The sequence below is a fragment of the Lepisosteus oculatus genome, chromosome 3 (genome assembly GCF_040954835.1).
Source record: "Lepisosteus oculatus isolate fLepOcu1 chromosome 3, fLepOcu1.hap2, whole genome shotgun sequence".
NCBI classification, from domain to species: Eukaryota; Metazoa; Chordata; class Actinopteri; order Semionotiformes; family Lepisosteidae; genus Lepisosteus; species Lepisosteus oculatus.
Window position 1 is genome coordinate 61762826 of NC_090698.1, and position 16014 is coordinate 61778839.

General features: G+C 34.8%; 1 protein-coding gene and 1 long non-coding RNA gene across 7 annotated transcripts in view; one reads left to right on the top strand and one right to left on the bottom strand.

The window, feature by feature from the left end:
* ntrk2a (neurotrophic tyrosine kinase, receptor, type 2a) overlaps positions 1-16014 on the top strand; it is a 91044-nt gene that overhangs the window by 63243 nt on the left and 11787 nt on the right. For 4 of the 6 annotated variants that reach the window (XM_069187333.1, XM_015363584.2, XM_069187334.1 and 1 more), the window contains 3 exons: positions 4080-4210; positions 6945-7117; positions 7716-7962. In XM_069187333.1, coding sequence (XP_069043434.1) covers positions 4080-4210; positions 6945-7117; positions 7716-7962 — 551 coding nt within the window. The remainder of the gene's footprint in view (positions 1-4079; positions 4211-6944; positions 7118-7715; positions 7963-16014) is intronic. The other 2 variants (XM_069187335.1, XM_015363599.2) reach the window with 1 other exon arrangement.
* LOC138237734 (uncharacterized) lies at positions 113-15885 on the bottom strand. The gene is made up of 3 exons (XR_011189098.1): positions 15564-15885; positions 7779-7878; positions 113-205 (listed from the first exon to the last, which is right to left on the bottom strand). It is a non-coding gene; the product is annotated as an uncharacterized lncRNA (long non-coding RNA).

The window sequence follows — 16014 nt, forward strand, 5'->3', positions numbered from 1 at the left end:
TTGTGAAACGGTAACTTATGGCTAAAAATAGTGTTGATACACTCACAAGTGGTACTATACTACAGTACATCACTGCTACACAGAAAAAGAAACAATTAGTCTCTTACATTTATTTATTGCAGTTTAATTGTCCTTTCACCCTTGTGCTAAGGCACCTGTTGTGTTGACCCAGGTCAGGGTTGCTAACTTCAGTGGGTCTGCCAAGCTGTAAAAAGAAACAATAAATAAACTAGACAATAATGTCACCCAATACATAAAACCCATGTTAATCATTTACCAAAAATAAATTACTTTAACTTAGAAACCTGTTTTGCAACAACTTTCCATATGATGCAGTCCATTAATTTTCACTTCAGGAGCAGAATGATGCTCCCCAGTGTGTTTTGCTGTCTTTAAGTAGCCAGCACAATTTGAAAATTTACAACATGGATAATTTAATGGATGCATGCCATTTTCATAGGCTTATGTGATAAAATGTACTGTCTTGGCAGTGATTGTATTTTGTATGTACTGTATTATTGTTTCTCGATAGACTTCACTGAAATACAACACAGTTTCCTAAAAGTTATAATCTAGCTTGATTAAACTCAAGAGTGTATTCTGTCATTTGTCAGCACAGAATGGAAATCCACGAACGTGCTAGTTTCCATAGCAACAGAGAATTAACTGGAGTATTAAAGAAAAATGTACAGGGGCCTGTTAAAGATGCATTTTCTTGTTACTTGCTCTACAGTTCGGCTTGATTAGCATATATGTCTTACATAATAATTGAAATATTTGGAATTGTCTTGGCAAACATGCAATTCATTCTACAGTATATGTACTCTGTATGATGTGGAGAGTGTGCTTCTTACACCATACACCCAATTATAATGTATTTGCTTTTTTTGAATAACTGTTGTTTCTTGTATTGTTCCCTCTTTAATACGTGTGGCACATGAAAATATAGATCATAAAAGTGACATGTGAGTTTTCCTGACATAAAGGATGCCATGATTTTGATTCACCTGGTCATATAATTTACAGTATATACAGTATGAGAGATGTCCAAGGCAACATAGGACTAACCATAGGATTAACCAGTACTGAAAAATGAAGGGCTGTATTCAGCAGCATATAAACACAATTTTGGAGTGTTTTCTCTTGTCTTTCAAAGACCACCCACATAGCTGTTTGCAGTCGAGTTAAAAAAATGCTATTATTACAATTTGCATTTTTTTCCTTCTATCTTATGACAACAAAGTCATGGTTAAATGCTGTGTTTAAAAGATTTTTTCAAGGATACTTCAAGACTAGTATACAGTAGTTACATAGAATAAATTTAGCCTTATTCTTACATCTTAACAGAGACCACATTAAAAAATGGTATATCTTTTCAGTTATCCTTTTCTTGTCTATCTTTATCTGTGCATTTTATTAACAGTTTGTTTTGATATGAATGTTTTCTTTTCTTTTGGTAGTCTGCCTAGTAGATTATTTATTTTCCTTTTTTGACACAGACATTGCATAAAACGTTATAGTGTTTTACTATAAAAGGTATTAATTAGAGTCTCTTTCAGACTCTGTGAACAGTAAAGCCTCTTCCTTTTTCATAAGCATTTGGGCTATTTTATTTTTTTTAATTTTAAAGAATTAAAAAAAAACCTGCCAATACTTGAGATGGAATGTATAAATTAAGCTAAGAAATTAAGAGAATACATCTTTGTTAACTTTTCCCAACCGTCATATGTATACTTTCAGAGCCCATTTTCTTCCTGATCCTAGTCAGCCTTGAATCGACAAGGGTGTTTAGCTCATCTCACACCCATAGTCTCTGGAATCTGCAATGTTGTCTATGAGAGAAACCTCACTCTTCCAGTTGACACTTACTCTGCAGTGTGTCCAATGGCAATTTTCTCACTAGTGTGAAATTAGGGAAAGAGTGTTTGAGTAGAGCCTGTGGCAATGAGCAATTGTAGGGGGAATCGAGAAAATTAACAATTGGAAATTTTTTTTTAAAAATTAACAATTGGAATTTTTTATTCTTTGGAAAACGTTATTAATAACAACAAGGCATGTTTTCCATATCTTCTTAAATTATTAATAATAAAACATGTTGGGTTGTGTGGTATATTCGTAACTTGGTTTGAATTGTATTTAATAAATATTCTCAGAATCAGGTAAGACAAGACAAACAAGACAAAACAAGACAAACAGCCCAGATACCCAGATATAAGATTCTTTTTAAAGAATGCTTAATCGTGATTTCTAGACTGAACCATGAAGTACAGTAGAATAGCATCAATTCAAAATCTGCTGTGGAATATGTTGATCTATTTCTTGATTGATGGGTGGATTGAGTGATGAAACTAAAGCAGTTGAAGTAGAGAAGATGTAATTGAAAGAAAATGTGCTTGGCAATTTGATAAAATTAGGATACAAGTTAAGAGTAAAAAGATGTTTGTTTACTTAATGTAGTTCAAGTAGGTAGCTGCCTCAGCATGCATAGGCTGTGAAGGAACAGGTAAAGGTTTATTCCATGCTGAAAAGAAAAGGAAGGAGACACAGTCGAAACATTGGTCTTTTTTTTCTGTTATTGCTATCTTTTCACTACATTGTTTTCAGCTTTTTATCAAATATGTTTTAGACTTTGCACAACCTATGTTGTAAATTAGATGCAGCGATGGTATGGTGGTGTTGTTATTAGATTCAGTCGTTGACTAAAATAATTTTCACCCTAATCATACATTACTGTTCTCTAAGCAAATCTCTTGCCACCGAAGGCCACTACAATAAACTGGTAAGCAGAGAACAATTTGACTTGTAAAAATTAGAGTGCACATCCCACACAGAAATATACTTGATGCAATATTACAGTTACTTCAGATATAAAAACAACAAGTGAACTTCATTCATACAATTAACAGAACCTTTCCAAATCATTTAAAATAAGTTGTTTTATGCACTGAGTTCTCTTTGTGTACTGAGAGGAACAAAGAAGATACGATTGCTCATCATAAATCAATCTTTAATACTAAATTTCATCTTCTGTGCTGCAGAGTTCTACTGTAATGGCATAACATAACAGAGTCAGTTAAAATATCCATTTCCTTAAATATATTACTACTGCTATTGATCACATCTGCCTCTTTTGCTGAACATAATCTGCTGTGCAGAGTGTGTCTTTCCCAATTTACTCATTTCGTCTTCACAGATCAATTCCAAAGTCTGTAGGCTCTGTGTGAGTATCTTTACTAAAATTAAATAAAGAAACTCCATCATTGTGTCCTGCTGCAATTTGCTGTGAAAATCAGAAGGCGTTTTAAATCTATAAATTATCTATATAAAGGGAGATAATGATAACAGATCAGATATAATGTTCTAAAAACACTTTCATGTCTTTTTAAGTTTTATAAAGTCAATGAAGCAATGATCTTGTGCAGACAAATTTTATTCACATAGAAACAAATCCACTCTTTGAAGATTTTATATTCATAACACTCTTCTGTTTTGTGCCTTCTGTTTTCATAAATATGACTTAACACAGGATTGGTAATTCACCTACAGTATGTACAGTATACTACGGTGGTAACGAGGGAAGCATATTGTCTCTGATGTCTAACCTTTATCTTGTTAAATGCACTATACAAATTATATGCTTGATTCGAAAATTAACTTGGGAATTAAAGAGGATGCTGCAAAGGGATTCAACTACTTTTAATTTTAGCTTACACTAGGTATGTAATTAACAGAGAATATTGCAAATGCTTTGACGCTAGAAACAGAGTGATAAATCAAGTCACAGGTATAGCTTGTGATGGCTGTGGATCACTAGATTGTGTCACCTTTTGTCTTGTGTTATTTGCAAGTTATGAAATAAAAAGATGAGAGGAATGCAAAGAAGCAGAAACACAAAATGCTAACGTTGCACACATTAAAACCAAATCTAACTTCATAAGCCCTAACATAAAGAACATTTCAGGATATAATTTTTGTGGTCATTGTTGGAAATATAATATACAGTAAGTGTTTTTGGTTGAAGACTGTAAGATGACGAAGAAAAGGCGATCCTAATAATACTATTGTTCCCTGTTCCACAGTTGTACAACACATCAAACGTCACAACATTGTCCTGAAGAGGGAGCTGGGAGAAGGAGCATTTGGCAAAGTATTCCTGGCAGAATGCTATAACCTCTGTCCTGATCAAGAAAAGATCCTCGTGGCTGTCAAGGTATTCGACTATAGAATTTCCATTATTAATTCAGAGATGGGTCTGCAGGAGCTTTATGATAAATCAAATTTAAGAGTCCTGTACATATATTGCTTGTGGCTGGCTGGAGGCTAATGGAATGTCATGAGAGCATGCTATGTGATCTCAGTGCAAGCGATTGAAAGCACAGACGACATTCTTACTGATATGACAAGTTTAAAGGGCCAAATTTTCCATGATTATCATGAAATGTGATATCATTAAATACATAACTTTCATTAAAAATACATGTAATGGCAGATTGGTAGCTCTTTCTCTTACCCTCCTCTATGACATGCGGTCTTGATACACTTGAATGATCGATAAGTGCCGTAATCTGCCCTAGTATCAATACAAGGTGACTCTGGACTTTACATGTATATTGTGCACCCATATTCTTGTGATCAAGGTTTAACACTTTTTTATATCAGAGATATAAAATTTTAAATCTCTATATTTTATATCAGAGATATATATCAGAGATATAAAATAGATATATTTATCATTATAAGCCCAGTTCTTTCCATTTGCAAGTTGCAAATACATGTAACTGTTAAAAGACTAATTTTATTAAAATGTTTATTTGTAGGCAATCCTTTTAAAGTTGTACATGGTTTCTAATAAAATAAATGCATAATATAATGTTAAGTCTCCGTGGATAAGGCTGTCTGCTATGACAACATGACTATGTTGTTTTAAAAACAAATACCCATTTAATTTATGTTACACAAAATACAGTATTAAAGTATATGAAAACATACAAATGAACAAGCAATAAGTTTATTTTATGCTGAAAAGAGAAGAAAGAAAATACAACATTTTGGCTCATCCAAAGAAGGCTCCACAGCTGAAACATTGTGTTTTCTTTCTTCTCTTTTCAGCATGGAATAAACCTTTACTTGTTACTTTACAGCCTACACATCCTGACACAGCTACCCACCTGAACTATGCAAACATACACCCACTGTAAATGTTACAGTATCAAAAATGTAACCTGATATTTAAGATATACTGTACCACATTTCAGAAGCACAGGATTGAATTAATCCAAGTGTTTAGATCTATGGCTAAAATACATCTAGAGACAACTGGGAGTCAACTACAAATAATATTCAAAATGGAGATTATATAAGCTTTTAAAAAGTTTCACATTAAGGAAAGACTCAGAAGTGAAGGGCAACAGTATTCTTTTTTGATTATGTATTTAAATTTTGGGATTCTGAAAGAATCCTACAGCAGTAGTGGAAATGTGATGCATTTTAATGACATAGATCTATTATTTCCAACTTTAGATAGGGAACAAAACGTAAAATCAGACTTTTATTTAATCATACAGTAGATTTCCAGAATGCACATTTCTGATTCTCCTGAGATCATATAGAATTGACCAAGATGACCTTGTAGGAGAATTGCCATACTGGAAAATCAGAAATTATATTAAATTAGTCCTACAGTATGTCACATGTTTCATGTGTAGGTAACACATTATTTGTTAAAATGGTTTTCACTTTCACTCTATATTTTATATGATATCTAAACATTCCCCATAGTGGATAAGAAGTGCTTCATACAAATGAATTAAAAATGTCTTGTTTTCCAGACTAACCTAAGCATTTTTCCTTCAGATTCTTTACATTTGCAAAGTCAGCATTTTTCAATTTTCCATTAAATCATGAGGGAATGACGCCAGTATCTGTAACTCAAGCCAGCAGCTGTCTTACACTTTAAAAAAATAGAACCTGAAAAGTGTTGGATTACACGAGAAGAAGTGTTTCTATTTATCAAATTATTTATTTAAAAATGGATTATGAATAAACCATATTTAAAATTGCCACAAAAGTATCTAGGTGGAGTTTGATTTTGATAGGCATATAAGACCTCAATAATATTTATTTATCACAGATGGTATAATAACTAAAGCAATGCAGGTGCCTACGGAGAAAACTATATACAGTGTACTACCGTTATGCTTTCTCAGAGCAAGACATAGGGAATTTGATTCCTGAACAACAATGCAATATAAAGAGAGGAAAGCTCATTGCACTGAAATACTGTATCTCCAAAGGAACTGCAGATTCCTGAAGGCACTTAATAGGGAGGAAAGGAGTTTGATTATCTGATGAGATGACCATTAAGGAAGTTTCTGGAGATTTGGGTTTAATTTTGTTTTACGGGATATTTGAAATAATGCATTCCATTAGTGATATTTTTCACCCAAGTTCACATTTGCAAATCCAAATCTTGGTTGAGCTAGGGAGCTCTTACAAGTGCTTTGAGGTCCCTGATTTTGGCAAATAAGGGTAAGCTACTGCTTGTTTCAGAATTGTCAGAGTTACATTAGCTTTACTAATGAGGAGGGACAACATATTGGTGGTGGGTGTGCTTTATTAGTTTTCTAGACTATTTATTTTTAGAAGATTTCTTTATTTTAGAAAATAATCCCATCCCGATGATTGACAAAATTTGTTTGTGACCAGTACTTTGGGGAAAAATGGAACATATAGAGGGTGTTGGGTTTATCTGATGATGAGAAGCAGAAAATTACAGGAATAGTCTGGAGACAACATTTGGTATTTTGAAAGTGACTCCACAGAGAAACAGCACTGACCATTACAGATTATTAGACGCATACTAAATTTTGAGAATATCAGAATACTTTCAGCAGGACAGAAAATAATTATTATCAGAGTGTCTTATTTATACATTATTCTTCTAGACACTGAAAGAAGCCAGTGACAATGCCCGAAAGGACTTCCATCGGGAAGCAGAGCTGCTGACTAACCTACAGCATGAGCACATTGTGAAATTCTATGGCGTCTGTGTGGAGGGAGATCCGCTCATCATGGTCTTTGAGTACATGAAGCATGGAGATCTGAATAAATTCCTCAGGTATAGCATTTCACAACAGTGCCCGGTTGATGTGTTCTGTTATACACTTCTAAAGGTAGTGATGAAATACAGTATGTGCTAAAGTGACAAAAGGTTACTAAGAGCATTTCACAACAATGATTGTGTCGTTGGCAAGCTATGCTAAACCAGTCACCTCTTTTTATTTCCTTTTTTAAAGACAGTGTAAGTTAACTCTGCAAAAAGTATGATTTTCAGTGACTGACAAAATATAAGAAGCAGACAGAAGACTAGAAAAAAAGATAAGCTGAATATTTTATAAACAATGCTTCCATTCATAAGGAGGCTGTACAGTATATATAGGGTTTTTTGTTCAGTAATGAATATCCCTAAGCAGCAAAACATGATTAAATTGTTGATAGTGCTCCTTATTTTAAAGTTATGCAGCTGTAAATAATATACAGAGTGATACATTGTAGTCTCACTTCACCCACACCTGGTTGGGAACCTCTGGTCAACTATAGGCTCAAAATTAAAACTCATGCATCTGCATTTATTACAGTTCCACCTTCATCAGTTTAAATTGGAATCTGTCTGTACATGTCAACTTATTTTGATGTTATTCTTGTCTTTTCTGCAGGTCTCATGGTCCTGATGCAGTATTAATGGCAGATGGGCAAAATAACCGTCCAATAGAACTCACCCAGTCTCAGATGCTGCACATTGCCCAACAGATCGCAGCAGGAATGGTGTACCTGGCTTCCCAACATTTTGTCCACCGGGACCTTGCCACTAGGAACTGCCTGGTGGGAGAAAACCTGCTAGTGAAGATTGGGGACTTTGGAATGTCGAGGGATGTGTACAGCACTGACTACTACCGGGTAAGTGTAAGTGTGTCCCAGTCTTTTGTATTTAATGAATCGTAAAGCCGGGTTAGGCAAAAATGCACAATGTAGTAATGCATGCTTTCATTTACCGAGTGTTGTCTTAATTAAACTTGTTAGTCAAAGTTGTTTTTTTTCATAACCATCCTTCAAAAGCTGTTTCAGATATATTTCAATACAAACAAAAATGGACTAGTGCATTGAAGTCACTATGTTTTGAAATCCTTTATTACGCACACAAACACAAAAGGTTTTTAATGGTATATTTATTTACAGTATGTAGAGATTTTAACATCCCTTTTCACAGCCTTACCTTATTTGATAGAAACAGAGGTCTAAAGACATGGGACCAAAATTTCTCATAGTTCTTTGCATTGATGCTGTATGTACAGTATGTGTCTGTACACATTAGGGAATCAATAGTATCTTTTTCTATAGAATAGTGGAATTTCTGTGAAAAAACACTGAATTCATAGACTTTGCCTATGGTTTAGAAAAGAAAAATCCAGAGGTTAACACTCGTAAACCATACATTCTACTTCATTAACCAATTTATTCTTTAGAATTCTACCTTAGATCTGGTAGCATGAACTTTTTTGTAATTAATGTCGTTGTGATTCTCAGGGTTATTGATGTTAGTTTATCAGAAGCAAAAATTTTGCTCAATAATTATGGTACTAACTTTGTTGTAATTTGTATTTCTGTGTTATGTACCATTAACGTAGGGCTTTTTTGTTTGGGTAAGTTTTTGTGATACAGTAACACACCTGGAAGGTGTGTTCAGCAAAGTGTTTATTTTACCGCATTTGACTCAGAAATTAGAAAAACTACAGTACACTGCTACAGTATATTATGTGATACTGTGTCTTTCAAATAATCTGTAGAGATACAGTATGTTGAGAAAGTCGCACGTGATGATATTTTTTTTTGTTTTTATAAAATAAAGATCAAATGAGAGAGAGCAGGTGACACAGTGGTGCAGTGATTAGCATTCCTGCCTTGCAGTGCTGGACTCTGGGTTCAATTCCAGATGGGGTGCTATCTGTGCTGACTTTGTATGTTCTCAATATGTTCATATGGGTTTTCTCAGGGCCTACCTGTTTCCTCCCACAGTCCCAAAAAATATCAGTGGCCATGGTGTGAGTGTGTGTGGAGAATTTATATATTTTTTTCATTTCTTTGGATTTTATTTTAAAAAGTTCAGTTTTATTCAGGGCATTGCGACGGACTGGTGTCTCGACCAGGATGTATGTTGCCTTGTTCCTCGCTTTCCTATACAGGCTCAGTGTCCCCCGTGACCCTGTAATCGATAAAGTGGTTAGATAATGCATGGATGGATGAGACAGAGAGAGAAAGAACTGGAATGCATTTGTAAAGTACGATACAGATTACAAAGAGCCATAAATACAACTAGTTGGTCACCTTGTGTTGTTGTGGTGTGAATGCTAAAACATAATGAAATGGTAATATCTTTCCAAGCACACCTGTATCTACCCAAAGACGCGATTAAATTATAATGGTTTTTCACAGCACTGCCGCCTACCTCTATCTAGAAGCAAATGACTGACAGGTAATTAGTTGTTTCTCACTCCAAACTGCTCTGCTGACATTCTGCAAAGATCCAATCAATACAACACTTCCTTTTAAGCGGGTTTATCTTTCCATCCTAATTCAGATTTAATAAAAAGATAAACACATTTGTTTCTTGTTTATTTACTGTATCTGTGAAAATATACTGAATGCAGGTTGATTAACAGTTTATAGAAATCAGGTAAATGCTTTTTTTTTCATTTCTTAAGTTTGAACGAGAACAAATGCTTTAAAATATCTGTTTGGGTGTTTTTTCTTTTGCTGGAGCTTTTAACCTTTTCTCTTCTTTAAATTAAAACTCTTTTGTTTGAATTTCATTTAATTGCTGCATATCAATTACGTTTTCTCTGTAGTGTTTTTCCTGTGCCCCTTTCATTTGCATTTGGCCAAAGCACTATTGACACATTACGCAAATAAACTTTGCAAAACCTTAAGTGGAGAATTCAGTACAGGTGTTCCTTTTTATATTTCTGCTGCTTTATATAATGTGCCACTGATTTTTCCTCAAAAGCTTTTGTACAAAAGTACATATGTCCCACTTTTTTCCCCCCTTGAAACAACACTCCTGTGAATCACCAGTTTTAGACTAGTTACAGTAAAGAGGAAGGACTGGGTTCCTTAGAACTTGTGAATGTCAGTAGATCAGTTGATGGTGCTTATTGTTTTTTTTATATCTTATTTTGTCTGAAGATGTTTATCTTAAGTGTTAAAAGTATAAAGAGTAGGAGCCTTGGTTTCTTACATAAACAAAAATGTTTTAATTTGATAAAGCATTGTTGAGTAATTTTAGTGATTTGTGTAGTTTTTTATGTTTAAGTATATTCAAGGTTTTACCCATTTATAGTACCTGTATACAGTATGTGTGAAGATGTGGGGTAGGATAGTAGAAGGGGTGTATTGTAGGTTCAGGATGTTGAAAAGTGTGTACTACTCATAACCTGCTATTAGTAATTTGTAGTTCCTTAGAGGAGATGGGGTGCAGAAGTGAAACTACAAATCCCAGAAGACCATGGGCCTAGTGGTTGGTTGATGTTTTCCCCTTTGTCCAACAAGTCATAGCCAATTTTCACTATCCCTGTCAATAAAAGGTTGTGATAAAAATGTGCCTTTTGTTTTTGTTGTGAGACATTTTGCAATGTTGCTTACCACAGTTTATCAAGGTGTCTGAAGAGGAAAACATTTTAGAGTAGGAACTGAAGGTGTAAAAGATACAGCCACAACTAAATCCAGCTGTTTGAAGTGGAACAGATTTTTTTTTTCTTGATTTGGTTTTCTGTCATCTAATTGGCAAGCCATCTGATTTATTACCCCTAAGGATACAGAAAGACTCAAAAGAAAAGTAGTTTTAATGTATTGTTTTTTATCAGACATTATATGTACATAACATGTACTGACTTCGAAACTTAAAGCATCTCTGTACACACATCAGCCTCCTCCATTGTGCTTCAAGCTTTATCATAATGCTTGATGACAATGTAAAAAAGATGATCTGTGTTGATTAGCCAGCTTTTCTGTCACATTTACCTTTCAGTGAAGCTTTGCTTAATTGATTTTGGTATTTCCGTGTAATCTTAGTAAGTATAAACACTGCCTTTCTTTTCAGCAAACTCCTTATCAACATTAGCAAGTCAAGGCCATTTTTTTACATCACCTGTGTTTTTATTATTTTGTTGTTGCTTTTTCTGAAATGCTTATGCTTATGCAAACAATATAACCCTAGTGAGAATGGTATTTACAATAAGCACTCCCGGGTTGTATTAAGTTCCTTTTGTTTCTTTCCATTTGTATATTGCGGACATTAGTATTTAAAACTTATACTGTCACAGATTTATGATAGATTTTTTCAAATAGAAGTTTCATACAGTATGTAGTAGATTTGTTACCATGTGTCAAATATCACGCAAGATTGATAAATAGTAAATTACACTATCAGATTTATATTTATATTACCATAAAAAGGGATTTGAAAATCATTCCATGATTATCTTATCTAAACCACGTAAAATTACATATGAGGGAATATTAATCTGGAACTGATCCTAAGAAAAATGTTTTTTTTTTTCAGGGTTGTATTGTTGATGTCCTTCTGATACTAGATAAACATTTGTCTCTAATGTTTTGGCAGGTGCAGAAAGCCTGTGTGCTGTTTAGTTGTCCAAGTGACTAACTTCAATATTCTCTAGTTACAACAATGGGAAATGGGCCCTTTTTATAAATAAGGGATCTCAAATACAGGCTTTAGAATGCATGTAAACTCATTTTGTACACCATAGCACACTAAAACAGAACACTATATGACTAAGATGTACTGTATAATTCTTATGGAATTCAATAGTAATGGTTAACCCCCAGCTAATGTGCTGTATGTATAAAATATCACTTTATGTGCCATGTGAGATGTTGAGTTAAGCACTAGGGAAGACAATTTCTCTTCACAGGTGTCCAGTTTGATGACTTTAGCATAAGAAAGCATAATCTGAGTCTCTGAATGACAAAATATTTTATTCTACGTTGAGCTTTGTCCAAGCAGCACTGTTTATGTTGTTCATCAAATTATCGTAAGAACTTTAGTATCCAACATCCTTAGGGACTGAGGAGTGCTGGTTAGGCAAATATGCCAGTTAGGCAAGATTTAAGTATGTTATCACATAATCAATACCGCTAAAGCTTACAGAATGATGTTGCTGATTGTCAACGAGCCAATGTTGAATTCCTTTATCACGTTATCCTCATTCTCACCCTCCTCGAGTCTCCATGCTGCCTACAACTTCTGACTGAAAGTGCAACATGCTTACATTTTTCTCCTTGTCCTGCTGGTCAGGTCATGATGTAAATATACCGAGATAAAACTAGCCCAAGCTGAGATACTGTGTCTGCGCTATGCCGGATGTTTACAGTAACTGAGCGCTCTCTCTTGGCAGAGACAGAGGATGCAAGCCAGATAGAACCAGAATTTTTCCCGGATAATTACAGGATAATTTTGTATTGACTTATATTTAGTAAAACCAAACTATAGGAAAGCTTTTACTGCAACTGTAAAATCCACAATTGTACAAAATGTAACACTGAATGTACAAAAATTGTATATACTTTATATTTATTGAATGCATTGTAGAGTCTAGTTATTGGGATTAGTGACAGACTTTTGTGTTTAGCCATTGGGAGTATTTGAATGCAGTAATATGATACAGACCAGTATTATAGATCCTTTCAAGTGATAAGCAAAGCTAATTTAAGTGCTCTTAAACATGCTGTACAAATCATTGCAGTACATGGAATGGATACCAATAGCATAAAGCAGGTGCTCTTACTCGAGAGTGGCATGTTATTGCTATGCCAGAAACAACATTCTTCACCCTTCAATTGAACCTTTGTAATACACAAGGTGTACTATTCCTTTTGCCCTTAAGGGATATTCTGCACATAGCTTGAGCTGGCTAAATCTTTAGTGTATGTGAATGTTAAATGCAGATATACTGGGAGACCACAACTACACCTTTCTTTTACATAATTTGTTTTTCAGAGGTTTGTGGATTATTGTTACACTGTGACATTCCAACTGTTCCCAGATGAAATCCTGTTGGCACTCTGTACAAATGGCTTTCAAAACCTTTTTTCCCCAAGTATTTTTTTTTCTTTAAAAATACATAGTGTATAAACAAAATATTTCAAATCATATTCACTTCATCTGAATGCAATACCTTGGAATGGAATTAAATTTGAAACTGACAATAGGAGGCACTTCTTTACTTAAAGGGTTGTGGGGGTATGGAACAGGTTTTCTAGACATTTGGTTAAAGCCAATATTTTGGCCTCCTTCAAGAAAAAGCCCAAATCTGTGGATTAATAAGATCCTAACAAACAAACAGCTACAATGGTGCCGATAACCTCCTCTAATTTATATTGTTGCTTAAGTTTGTATGTTCTTTATTTGTAGGAATATTATCAAAATTAGAATATGTGACTGGGAAAGAATGCTATCGGTAAATATTTTATTGCCGCTACAGCCTAGAATTTACAATTCAAATGAATGAGTCTTAGATTTAGACAACAAGGTTCACAGATGAAAAAAAGACTTGTACAACCTACATGCAATATCCAGTATGTCTCACCCACCTTTAGGTGTTACATAAAACATTTTAACTAAGGATATAAACCTTTGAACTGTAGTTTACTTCATATATTCCTGTTAGGCAACCATTGCTAAAGGAGGGCAGGGTGAGAGCAATGTATAATCAAGTTACAATGAGTAAGGACAAGATTCCAGCCACACTGTTACTGGGTGGGAGGTGTGTGGGCGGTAGATGCTCAACTGTGCTTCTTTCTCTTATTTTTAGCATCTGAATATAGTGCGGTGGCATTCCCACAATGAGTGGCATTCCTTTTGGCAATCTAATTTTGAATAAAAGAACACAGAGAAAGATAAATGAGATCTTATTGAAAAATATTAATAAGATCATAAACATGTTTACATCACAATTGTTATTGCCATTTGATTTACAAAATATTCATAGAGTGTCCTACTTTGACTGACTTGGACTGACTTACACAGAAAACATTAGGATTTCACTTGAGACAGCTCTTGTCTTCTTTTTTGTAGATTGCAGGCACAATTTCCCCATGTATGCGGCTGTATACAGTATATCCATGTACTGTATGTATTCCCATATACTGTTTATCGTTTATATAGTAATGGACAAGGAAGATCTCCTTTAGATTTAGTTATTATGAATATTCTCGCTTCCTTATCCAGACAGATAGTGTAAGAAATGTTAAAGGGGGAAGAGAGGAAGGATAGTTTAGCAGAACACTACAGAGTAAGAGTGCTCTGCTAGAAAAGAGGAAAGAATATTGAGGAGGCTGCCGAAAACAAGATATTGTGAGGTGCCTCTGTGACAGAAATGATCAAATTAAAGCAGGCAAATTAAAGATCACAAAGTCTCATAATTGTGGTTAGGGCTTAACTAATTTGTTTCGTTTTTTGAACAAGCAGTAAAGGATACAAACATTTAGATTTTCAAAAGACTTTGATAAAAGTTCTAATAAAAGATACGTTCTTAAATTGCTGGTGGGAGGCTTTCAAGGTAAAGCATGTATTTGGGTATAAAGCTGGTAAATATATAGGAAGAAGAGAGTGCAGGTAAGGAGTGATGCTGAAAATAGAAGTACCACAGGGATCAATATTAGGACCTTCCTAATTTGTGTACTGAGCAACAAAAGAAACTTATTGATCGAGCATTTATGTATTTAGAAAAATTAAGTCTAATGATTTTTAAATTGATTTCACTAGAGACTAGAGCACTAGAGACTAGAGCATCATCCAAGAATTGAAGGCTTTGGGAATGCTTGGAATATATGGTGAGAAAACTTTGGCTTAACCTGCTTGGTTAATAGGTAACCTCCTGGGTATAGGACGATTAGGTTCAAAACTGCATTCAGAGTGAATGAACCAAGGGATAGCTGCAAGGTGGAGATAGGGCAGATGAGGGATGCTTCAGATGAATACAAATGGCAGTTCATTAAATGCTGAGTTTGGTACATGTAGCTCATTTTATAATGATGAAGACGGTTAGATACAGCTGTGTGAGACTGACTTGTGTGAGATTGACTTCAATTATACTAACATCTTAGACCTGAAGTTAAGAGATGTAACAGTATGAGTGACACCATGCTGGATGTGTCATAATGGGAGGATCCAGGTCAAGAGACACACCAACACACAGGCATAAGGTAAAAAAAAAGTTAGGGAAATCAAAATGCTTCAGTCAAAACAAAATACCAAAACAAAGCCAAAGCTCCTTTTTGAGCTTCTTCACACAGTCCTTTTCTTACAGACTGGTCAGCTACTGTAAACTTCTTACTGGCATGAAAACAAAACTCACAGCACTACAGTCTCTCTCTATGACGCTTCAAAAAAACAAAGTCTCTCACCAAGACTTTATCCTGTGTTTTTCTCTGGGACTTCCAAAAAATACTCTCTCAAAAACTCACAAATTCAGTTTCACAAAACTCACAGCTGTTTTACTGTTCTACTTGCTCAGTCAGTTTGTGATTTCCTTCCCTTGCCCCTTCTGGTGCAGCTTGCTTAGCAATGGATCTGCCCTCTGTCCTCAGGATTGATGCACAAAGACTCCGCTTCCTGCTTCTTCAGACTGTCATCTGACCAGTTGTCTTCCAGTAACAGGTCACATGACTGAAAGCAACATCTTATTCCCCCAGAGGTTTCTGGGGAATGTGGTCTCCAGAAAAGGCTGCCATCTTGTCTGGGCTGATTGTGCTCTTACATGTTCAAACTGCACACTGTACTAGAAAGATTTCATTTAGTATGGTGTACGGTTTTGATAATCAGCTTACAAGAAATATATTGCTCCAATTAAACACAAGACACATACTCACTATGCTCAAAGCCACTGACAAAGTCACACCAGTGAATTTCTTGAGAGTCAATGGTGAAATACGAACTAG